The sequence below is a fragment of the Athene cunicularia genome (assembly GCF_003259725.1).
Source record: "Athene cunicularia isolate RWA chromosome 1 unlocalized genomic scaffold, athCun1 chr1_part2, whole genome shotgun sequence".
Lineage (NCBI taxonomy): Eukaryota > Metazoa > Chordata > Aves > Strigiformes > Strigidae > Athene > Athene cunicularia.
Window position 1 is genome coordinate 1,950,747 of NW_020799092.1, and position 11,074 is coordinate 1,961,820.

Genomic DNA, 11,074 nt, shown 5'->3' on the forward strand with positions numbered 1-11,074 from the left:
GGGGGCAAGCCCTGGCACTGCCTCTTGAGCCAGGGACCCAAGCACAGCAGCTGTTCTCTCCAGGAAGGGAGGACAACCCCATGCTGCATTTTGGGGAAGTTGGGAGGCAGTAGGAGATAAATTTAGTCTTCCTCACTGTGCTCGGTGCCTGCTGCAGAAACACGTGATTCCCTAGTGCCAATATGGGGGGGATAAGAAGACTTCCCAAAACTCACGTGGGCTTCCATAAGTCCCGTGCCCAGCTAGGGAACAGCACTGTGCTGGGACCATTGACACCCAACAGGAGAGAGGCCATGGCAGCTGTGGGGATTGGAGAACTCCAGCTTCGGCTTTGCCTTGGCATGGGGAACTTGGGGTGCCTGTGGGGCTGCGGTCCTGGACCAGGGCTGCCTGCCATCCCCTCGTCCCACGCAAGGAGGGTCTGACCTCCACAGGGACCCATCTCCCCACCGCATCCACCTCCCCAGGTCCCGCAGGCACTTCTAAGGGTTGATGAGAAGCCAGAGAGTTGTCAGGTACGAAAGTAGTCCTCGGGCCAAGGAGGCTGCAAATCAAACACACACCGCTCTCAGAAAAGGCCAGTGGAGCTGCTCTAGCAGAAAAGCTGCTGCGCTGTGCATGAACCCGGCTCCCCTGGGGCACCTTCATCAGCCCCTCTCCCCTGTCAAGCATACTTGAAGCTCCCCACCTGTCACTGGGATCAAAGGCAGGGGCCGGGATGTCAGCTGGGCCACTTGTGAAGCTGATTGTGGGAGCCAAGACCTCCAACTTGAACCCGCTTTTTTTCCCCCCTGGGGCATCCTCACACGCTTCTAATGTCTCTGCTCCAGCATCGCAGCTGCATCTCATTTTTATCTCCAGTGAGGGAAAGAGGCAGCATTGGAGCCAGATGCACCCCAGGAAGAATGGAAAAGCGCCCCCTGCCCCCCTGCTGGAAGCGCCGGGTCCCAGCCCCTGTGCTGGTGGCAGCTGGGGAGCAGCAGGTACCGTGGGTGAAACCCAGCCCCGCTTCCCAGCCACAGCCCTCCCAGCACCAGCTGGGACAGGAGATGTTCCCACGGTGCCCGGCGCTATTTCGGCAGGGGCAGGGCTGTGCCTGTCCTCCCACAGTGCTCGAGTTGGTCTGAGCGGACAGGGATGTCATTGGCCATTTTGGAGCAGGGAAGGTGCACTCAAAGTGCTACTGTGGCACTTGGGGAGCTGCAAGGGGTAAGACAACCATGCTGAAAAGAAAAAGCACAATGTTAAGAGCAGGTCATTTGAAAACAAAACATAAGCCACCCTAAAACCAGTTTCTGGGCTCTTGGGAGCTGCTGGACCAATGGGTGACCTGCACTGATTGCTGCCTATTCCACTAGGGACTGTCCCTAAAACAGAGGACGGATGCTCTTCAGGAGCAGGAAGGCTGGGAGGACAAGGGCTGCTGGCTAGACCCAGGCTTTGGGAGTGGGCAGCTTTGCTGAAGCCAGCTCAGCATCCCCTAGCATTGCTCCCACTGGCACAGCTTGACAGGGACTTCCCAAACCTGGATCCCCAGAGCTCCCCAGCAAAGTGCCCACACAGCGTGGCAGGTCTTCGGGGAGCCCTCGGAGGGACCACAGAGCCTGGGTAACCTGGCTGCAGCTAAGCAGGGCTTTTCTCCAGGCCAGCCCCACCAGCCAAGCCCTTGGGAACGTGTCCCATACACCATCTACAGAGGGAGGAGCGCCACCTCCTGACGTTGGGTGTCCTCTTGGTCCCAGGATGGAAGATCAAAAACTGCTTTTGAAGGTTTTTTGCCTCCACCCATTGCTTTATCAGGCAGCAACTATCACTTCAAGAATAAAAAAAACCCCAAATGTGGCACTGGGTCCCAAGCCAAAGCAACTCCAAAGCATCTTCAACAAGGACAGCATTTTTTCAAAACTGCTTCCTTAAGTATACTTAGGTGCTAATTTGACTAAAAATTCCCTCTGCTACCATTGCCACTTCCAGATAGATTCTCCAGCTTGTCAGCCTCCAGTGGAGTGCCCACCACAAGATGTGATTTGGCAAAATTAGGTGCTTTCATAGATTTTCATCAACACAGTACACAGCTTGTCATGTCTCCAACACATCCCAGTTTTATTCTGATAACCCCAGTTCCCTTGGATAAACCTGACTGGTTTGACTGAAGGGGCAGTAGCAGACAGGGCTGGCTCAGAGCCATGCTCTTACTAGCCAGCTAGTGCAGACATGCTTTAGAACAGCCAACTCACCACCAAGTCAAAAGACCACCTAAGGCTAACACTCAGGAAACCCTTGCTCTTCAGAGATGTTCATAGAACTGCAGCCTCAAGATGGACAGAGGTTGGAAATTCCACTTTCCTGCATTAGGGAAATACTGATTTAAGGCTCTTTATCTGCTGATTTGTGAGTTGTGGAGGGGAAAAAAAAATTAGTGGGTAAGACCTCTCTTGTTACTCTTGGCTGGAATCAGCCAGCAGGTTCATATGTTAAATGAGGCTGACAGGGAGCCAGTCAGCTTGTATAGTCATCAAGTCTCGTTTCTAGGGAAACAAGGTAAATGTTTTTCCTCCTGCTTGCCACCTTTTAACTCTTAGAAGGTTCTTGCACATCACCACAGGAAATAATCTCTACAAGCACCTTTCCCCATTTCAGTTAGAGCAAATAGCATCAAACTGGGTCTGTCTCAGAGTAGCACTACATTTTGGTGTGTAGCTCCAACGAGTTATTACCTCCATACTGCCACATCTCCCAGTTATGGTCAGCAAAGGATATGCCAGTGCAGTTATCTAAATTTATACAGCCTCAGTCAGGCTACAGCCCAAAGCGCAAGTGATCTCACTGCTGCAGCTGGAGGCAAACAAGCACTTGGGGCACAGCTGCCTTTCTTGGTATAATGCCTCAGCTCCCACTACTGCAGTGCTTAAGGCAGGACTGGTGCTCTACACAGGGCCAGTCCTTATGTCTCATCTGCCCCTCACCATTGGTCTCAGCTGGGAACACCAGCTAAATCGTCTCCCCAGGAGCTGACAGTAGTTTGAACCATGCAGTAACACACTACAAGCAGCACTCACAGTTCTTCCTCCTCCTTGAAGGGTGGGGGGCAGAAAAGTCACCCCTCGTCCCCTCCCAGGGCAGCCTGTTTCCCATCACCAGGCAGTCTTTTGGCAGGGTTGGGAAATGGATTCAGGAATTCTGAGCTGCTGCAAGGTAGCGATTTGTCACAGTACCTCCTCTCAGAAACAGCAATAAACTGCATTTGCTAACAGTGAGCAGGTTACCTCCTGTCAGACAGAAACTGGAGGGTTTCCACAGCAACAGCCAGCATCAGCCACCTATCTAAAATTCAGTGACATTTCAACTATCTGAAGCAGTTTCATTATTTCAAGACCTGTTTGATTCAAAGGAACTCCCCTAGCCATCCAGCAGACATTTAATATGTGGAATAATACCTCAGTATTGAAAACACATTTAGGGCTCCTGTTGCTTTACTATTTCACACAACCTAACAGAGAAGCCTTGCTCTGCCCCAAAATCTGTGCTCTCCAAAACCAGCGACAGCTTCTCTCTCATTACAGGAACCCTGCTATGAGTTGGATGCGCATGAATTTGAGCTTTACTTGCTTCTTTGGTTTGGTTGGTCCCGCACACAGGGCCTGCAGTGAGAGAACCAGACTTCAGGCAGCTATGTATAAACAAAGAGGCAAAGTTAATTTCTTTAAAATATTTATTTTTCCATCTGAGACCACACAGGACACAAAAGCATTACACACATTAAGCTGTCTCCTCTTTTGCAATACGATCTTTCTTGAGTGGTCCCTGAAAAAAAGAACCAAAAAGAAACTATGAAAACAGCAGTCTGCAAAGATCACATCACATCCCTATTTCAATGCCATAATTTCTTATACTCTCACCGCCAAGAAATAAAGCTAAAAAAGCCCTCAATGTTGCAGCCCACTGGAAATCTGAAGCCCCACACCCACAGCTACAGGTTTGGGGGAAAAGCTGAACTTGGCACAGCCACACTGCACCAAACCAATGACTTTGTAAGAGAAGAAACACTGGTGCCACCTTGTGGGGAAGCTCTCATGCAGCCCCCGGGCAGCTCCGACCGCCCAAGGGCCTCACACCCCAGACTCCTAACTTGCTTCCTCCAGCCAGTGACAAATTGTGGATGCCACCCCCAGCCCACTCTAAGCACCATCCTCTGGGTTGGGAGAAACACAGAGCAGAGCCACTCCCCATGGGTGTCAGATACAGCTCCATGCTTTCCGTGCTTGTTCCATGCCTCATCACTGAATGACTTGTGCCCAAACATGGCAACACCCCTCAGGCACCAAACAACAAGACCCCAGCCCCACCCCCCACCCGTGGTTATAACCAAGTTGGCAGGATGAACCCTCTGAACTGAGGCTAAACACTTTTATTTCACAGAAATCTTGGCCCTGCAGCAGCCCAAAGGTCAAGATACCAACTTGTCATTAGCTGAAAGACAATACAGATACACAACACAAAGCTGCCAGCTTCAGACTGTCCTTACCATGAAAGCCTTCTTCTCCTCAGCTGTCTGGAAGCGGCCATGACCAAATTTGGAGGTTGTGTCAATGAACTTCAAGTCAATCTTCTCCAGGGCCCGGCGCTTGGTCTGCACAAGCAGGGACTACACAAGAGATGCCAGGTGAGTATGCAGAACCCTGCCAGCATGCTGGCTACTTCTTGCCACCTCCCAAGTCACTCTGATCTCATACTGCAGCTATTGTGAGCAAGGAGCATTTACTAATGAGCCAGTCCACACCTTTGGCCTTCAAGGCTGAGGACTGGTCCACTTACACCAGCAGGCAAGCCCAAATCTGCCTGCCAGTGACCTTACAGTGCCAAAGAACTCTCAACCCTAAAGCATGCCCTTCACTACAAACAGCCCTGGACTGAACTGACTGGGAAAAGGACCTCACACTGCTCCCGAAGTCATAATATGAGGCAGGTCTGTGTGCACAGGGCTTGTCTTTCTAGCTGGCTACATGAATCCCCACAGCTGAAAGCAACACCTGTACCAGAGGCAGTGCAGCTAACTCAAGCTGTTCCAGCCTATTTGACAGCAGGTTGCAGTACTCACCTTGCGCAGGGTTAGGACTCTCTTCTTGGTCCCAACAACACAACCTTTCAGCATGATGAAGTCATTGGTCACCTCACCATAGTGGACAAAGCCTCCCTGCACAAGAACAGTTAGCACTCTGTATAAGCATGATCAGTGACCACAGGCTGATGTTCTCACACCATTTCCAAGTCTCAGCCATTCCCACATTCACCAAATTCCTCTTTCCAATATTACCTTTCACTGAGCAAGTTTCTCAATACAGCTATTTACTTGCTGCTGTAAGACTTTTGCAAAGAACAGCTGCCACAAGAAGAGGCTGACAAAACAGCAAAAGCCACCCTCCCTAAGTTATTCTTATTTACAAGTACCATTTCTAGGTTTGTAACATTTCTCTACACTGTTGCCACATATCAAATGCAATTAGCAAGTTACACAAGTCAATACTGAGAATGACTAAGCAACACCACCTCCCACAGCAGCAGAGTTTTATCTGAAGAGCTCATTCAACCATTTTGCAGCTTACACCAGGCCCATTTGCCTCTTAAGACTGCAGCTCACAAGCACTCTCTAGAGAGCTGCAACAACTCACCAGAGGGTTAATGCTCTTGTCAGACAAGTCATAATCAGTTGATGCATTGTTTTTGATCAGCTTTCCATCCTTGATTTGGTAACCCTGGCCGATCTTGTAGATCTAAAACATCAAGTATTTCTACTTAGCAATGGGTAGGAGAAAAGGCCTGTAATCATCCAAAAAGTAAAGAATTTCACATAGGGTTGGAGAAATATGTCTGTTGCAGTTTGAAAACATATGGCCATACAGGAATTTTACGGTTATCCAACAAAATGGAGCATGATTACTTCCTCCAAGATGACATTCAAGCAAACAAAACATCCAAACTAAAACTCTCCAAGGTCATGCAGGAAGTGACCTCAGTCAGCTCTTGTTTCTTCCCAGCAGTTCAGAGACACAAACCTTCTTATTGATTTCAGTCCGATGGTGATACCCCTTCTGACCAGCCCTGGCCACAGAGAAAGCCACTCGAGCAGGGTGCCATGCGCCAATGCAGGCCACTTTGCGCAGACCCCTGTGAGTCTTGCGGGGCAGCTTTTTGGTGTGCCAACGGCTGGTAACACCTGAAAGCAACCAAGGCAGTGTTGTAACTACTGTCAAGCCGAGATGTCACCACAACAAAAGGGAAGCCCAGACCCAGCATCCCAGGAATTAAACACATTTCCTGGTGAAGCACCCTGCCCCTGAACCACCAAGGCTCCCTCCCCAGCTGTCCCTGGGTTGTGTTCTCAGGAGGAAGGCAGCATGGAATGGCTCCTCATGGATGTCAGGCGCTGTGCCCAGCGCTCATTCCATGGTCTCATCATTGAACTGTGACAGCAGTATGGATTCACCTCCTCAGCTCAGTCCACACACACTTGTGAAAACTCAAGGCTAGAATGTCATTAAACCTGTATCTGATCACAAAGAGGAGAACTTCCATGCATTTACCTTTATATCCCTTGCCCTTGGTGACTCCAATGACATCTATCATCTCATCCTGGCCAAAGACAGTTGACACAGGTACCTGCTGTTCCAGCTTCTCCCGGGCCCAGTCCACTTTCTCAGCAACACTGCCACCATTCACCTGGATCTCCATCAGGTGAGACTTCTTCTGTCTCAGGGGAAGCAAACGCATCTAGAAAAGAGAAAGGATGAACTTTAGCTCCTGCTCTTCCAAGATGGACTTTCTATTAACTAGCCCAGTAACCTTCTAGTCCTGACCTAATCTGTTTCTCTAACTAAACATATCCTTTTTCAAGATACACAACTTCAACATAATGAAGTAAAAGGCCCTAAACTAACAGGGAAGGCTATATTATGGCTTAAATGACAAGTCACAGTGTCTGGAAGTTATGCGCCACCCACAGGAATACAGAATTCTCTAACCCCCCAGTCACCAGACAAACCCCACCCAAGAAGGACAGGAGATAACATAGGGCAATAGTTTTAAACTGAGAGAGAGAATAAATTTAGATTGGACAAGAAATTTTTCGTCATGAGGGTGGTGAAACACTGGCAGAGGCTGCCCAGGGAAGAAGATGCTCTATTACTGTAAGTGTTCAAAGTCAGGGCTTCAAGCTACCTGGTCTAGTGAAAGATGTCCCTGCCCATGGCAAGAGGATTGGAGTAGATAATCTTTAAATGTCCCTTCCAACCCAAAACATTCTATGACTCTTTGCTAATGCCTGTCACACTGAAGGACACTTTGGGTAGGGTCACATTTACAGTTACTTCTACTGTATTTAGCACAGAGGGACTCATAAGAACATCAACAGCAGCTGCAATACTGCCTTTGCTGTCTAGTATGGAAAAGTAATTCTAGTAAAATTAGCAATGTCATAACTAGACATCTTACTGCACTTACAGACAATTCAGATTTAATTACATCTCCCAAGAAAGTCTGGCAGAGCAGTGATGGCTAGGGAGTCACCACACCACTCAGAAGTACACCTCCTCCACTCGAACAACAGAAGTCAACCAAAGCTTCTGAGTATTTGCAGTCCCAATAGCACACAGCCTGAAATGATGCTGACCACACAAACCCCAGAATTAAGTTTTTAGCCTGTTTTTATTTGTAGCTGAAATTAAGAGAGCCCAGGTCTACATGATATCAGCAAAGGATTGAGTCCAAGAAGTTTCTACTACAATTCAGTCTTTTCAACACTGCTTCAGAAGACTGCCAGCAGTTGCCCTCAATCACCCCGTGAGCAGACACTTTGTAAAGAATGAGTGATATTTGTCTTGTGCTTAACAGTCAGCAACAGGATGCAGGGGACAGCAGAAATCTCCCTACAGAGATGGATCTAGTTTTATGTTTGCTCTCTTGGTTGTTTCCAGTGTACACCTGAGTCCCTCAGACACTTACCTGAGTGTGAGCCATGACTCTAATAACCTGGCAGTATTTCTTCATACTACTGAAATCTTTTTCCAACTGCTTTTTGCCCTCCTCATCCTGCCATTTCTTGCAGTATTTGGTGAAGGCCTTCTTCTTGGACTTGTGCCTTCAGGAGCAGAGCAGAGACAAAGTTTGGCTAAGCCCTTCATCAATCCCCCAGGGAAGTGGGGATGAGCGGAAGGAGCTACCACCTCAGCTGGTTTCAGCTCATTGCCAGCTTCTAAGGACTCTCCTCCACTGGCAAGCGGAGCCTGGAGCTCATCAGACAGTGACAAAGATGCCAGAGCTGAGCGGAGCTGCCATGAATTCCAAAGCACATTAATATTCATAGATAGAAGATAAAAGACTGTAGAGAAATGTCAAACAGTAACAGAAAAAACAGATCTTTAAAGCAATTGTCAAATGCCTGCTATCTGCTTTGGAATACTTAATTTTCCTCCTTGTAAGCCCAAGCTATGCCTGACAGCAAGGTCATTACTGTGACACCCTTATTATTGCTCTGACATCTTTTCAGCCTGTAAAGTTCATAAACAGGCTGTAAGCTCTAGACACACTGGAGCCTCACTTGGGCAAATGTGCATACTTTGAATCACAACAGGGCCTGGAACAGTAATCAGAAGTTAACATATTTGTCTTCCCCTTTCCTAGGAAAACAGGGCTACAGTCAGGACTCCGACACTCAACAAGAAGCACCAGAGGCGATTTCCTTATGTCCGCCCGTCGAAGTATCATCATGTGTAGCCTGTTACGGACGTCTCAGGCAAAACTCAACACTGTCACCCCCACACCAAGAACTGCACTAACGTTATGCTGTCACCCTTCTAGAGCCATTCCTACAGCATATCCCATTATTAGGCCAGTTCATCAAGCCCAAATGCAAAAAAGTCTCTTTAAAAGCTGCACTAGCTTAATCTGTCACCCAGCACAAAAAATGAACCATTGCATGAGATTAAGACAAGTAAAAGCCCTGCTCTCTTACCAGTTCTTGTAGAAGCGACGCTTACACTCATCACTGATGTGCTCAGCAAAGATGGTCTTGAAGCTACGGAGACCACGAGGAGTCTGCACATATCCCACAATGCCCACAATGACCATGGGAGGAGTCTCTACTATAGTGACTGCCTCAACCACCTCCTTCTTGTTCACCTCTGGATGAAGGCAGAAATACAGCACAACAATTAACACCACCAACAACTATTAAACATCATATGTTCTTACACATGAAAGGTTAAATAACTAATTCTTTTCACAAAGGCAAAAATGATGCATGGTAGAGTGACCAACCCTGAAGTTACAATTTAAGACCTTGCAAAAATTTGCGGCTGGCTCAGTAGGAAGCACAGCAAAGCCCAATAGGCAAAACAGATGAATATCAAGTAACAGAACCACATTCAGGATTGGACAATCAGCAAAAAACCCACCAAAGGCAATTTACTTATGTTCACCCATTGAGAGGTCACATCCTAAGCAGCCAGCTACAGTACAGCTAAACCAAGCCATCAGGTCACTGGGATTCTCAGGAAGATGACCATTAACAGGACAGACACTGCTAGACACTAAGTCTTACTGCTGGGACATCACTCGCATTGAAGCCGGAGAAGTCTGAGTGCTTTATACCACATCCACTCAAGCAAGGACTCTGAACAGGGTAAAGACAAGCCAGGACTAAAATCCAAAGCTACTAACAAGTCAGTCATCTTCTGCCATTCATAAAGATAAAATCACCTCCTTCATTAACAGGAACATTAATACATACTGGATCCGGGTCTGTCAACTTCACGGACAATGTGGGTCATGCCAGCTTTGTACCCCAAGAAAGCAGTGAGATGGACAGGCTTGCTGGGATCATCTTTGGGAAAGCTCTTCACCTTGCCCCTGTGCCTGCTACTGCGCTTGCGGGGCAGGAAGCCCAGAGACCCATGCCTCGGAGCTGAGAACTTGCGGTGAGACTAGAGAGAGAAAATAAACTTTTAGGGCCTGCTACAGAGATTCATTATACCCATTACTCAAGGGTCAAGGCCAATTCTCTTCTTGAAACACGAATATTACCTATACACAAGTCAATCTCATTCTAGAAATCCTTCTCAGTATCAGCTGCTTGGCTTCTCCATCCCAACACAATGTTATAAGAATATAAACCTCATGCTCCAACTATGTTCTTCCTAGATTTCCTCAACATTCCCTCCCTTCCAAGCTTATTTTAAGACATCACCATGTCCCACTGTAGTTAAGGAACCACACAAGCTGTAGTTCAGCCATAGCATGTCACCAGAATTTTAACACACTCCAGAAGCCTAGAAAATTGAAAAGCAGCTAATTTTACAGTATTCCAACAAACAGATAACACTATGAAAATACGCATTATAGAAACAATTTCGGTTTGAAAAGCTGCAATAAAACAGCATTTCAACATCCACATTTGGGTCAGTCACTTTGGGTGGAAATGCATCGGTCTTTCTAAGCCGTTTTCTTCAACTACCAGCCCTGCAGCCTCCCTCTGTAATCCGAGAGCCCAGCAAGGCTGGGTTCCACCCGGAGAACTCAGCCCAACAAAGAATTGTCCATCCAATCTGACATCCAAATTTAAAAAAAGAATTGTACAGCTAAACATGGAGCTAACAACCAACAGCTAAGAAACAGGTTTTACTTCCAAAAAATACTCAACACAAGTTGCCTTAAGCAAAGTTTACCGGCCCCCCAAAAGGGCAGGGCTCAGCAGAACTCAATTTTGACATGCAAAGGCTTCCAGTACGGTACCTTCGCGTATGACATAATCAAACACGGAATTTGATCCCACAGATGAAAGGCAGTGAGCTGTATTATTAGACCGAGCACTCCGCGTGCTGTCCCCCCCCGGCCTCGCTGCGCTTGCGGGAGCGCAGGGAGAAGCCTCACGCTGACCGCCCCCCGGGCCCTCCGACGCACTGCGACCCGACCGCCTGGCGAGCGGCCGTTACTACCGGGAGCTCTCTAAAGAGGCGCCGCCGCACCCCAAACACGGGACAGCAAACCCCGCCACGGGCAAAGCGCCCTCCCGGCCGCCCCC

The 11,074-nt window shown here is 48.1% G+C and overlaps 1 protein-coding gene and 1 non-coding gene across 2 annotated transcripts; both read right to left on the bottom strand.

The window, feature by feature from the left end:
• Positions 1-3,694: 3,694 nt before the first annotated feature.
• Positions 3,695-10,815, bottom strand: RPL3 (ribosomal protein L3). The gene is made up of 10 exons (XM_026862111.1): positions 10,786-10,815; positions 9,785-9,977; positions 9,008-9,176; positions 7,999-8,134; positions 6,582-6,768; positions 6,054-6,214; positions 5,670-5,771; positions 5,099-5,194; positions 4,526-4,645; positions 3,695-3,804 (listed from the first exon to the last, which is right to left on the bottom strand). Exons 1-10 carry the CDS (start codon positions 10,798-10,800, stop codon positions 3,760-3,762), a joined length of 1,224 nt encoding a protein of 407 aa, XP_026717912.1. The 5' UTR covers positions 10,801-10,815; the 3' UTR covers positions 3,695-3,759.
• LOC113475972 lies at positions 6,373-6,465 on the bottom strand. Its single transcript, XR_003397655.1, has one exon. It is a non-coding gene; the product is annotated as a small nucleolar RNA U83B (small nucleolar RNA).
• Positions 10,816-11,074: the final 259 nt, after the last annotated feature.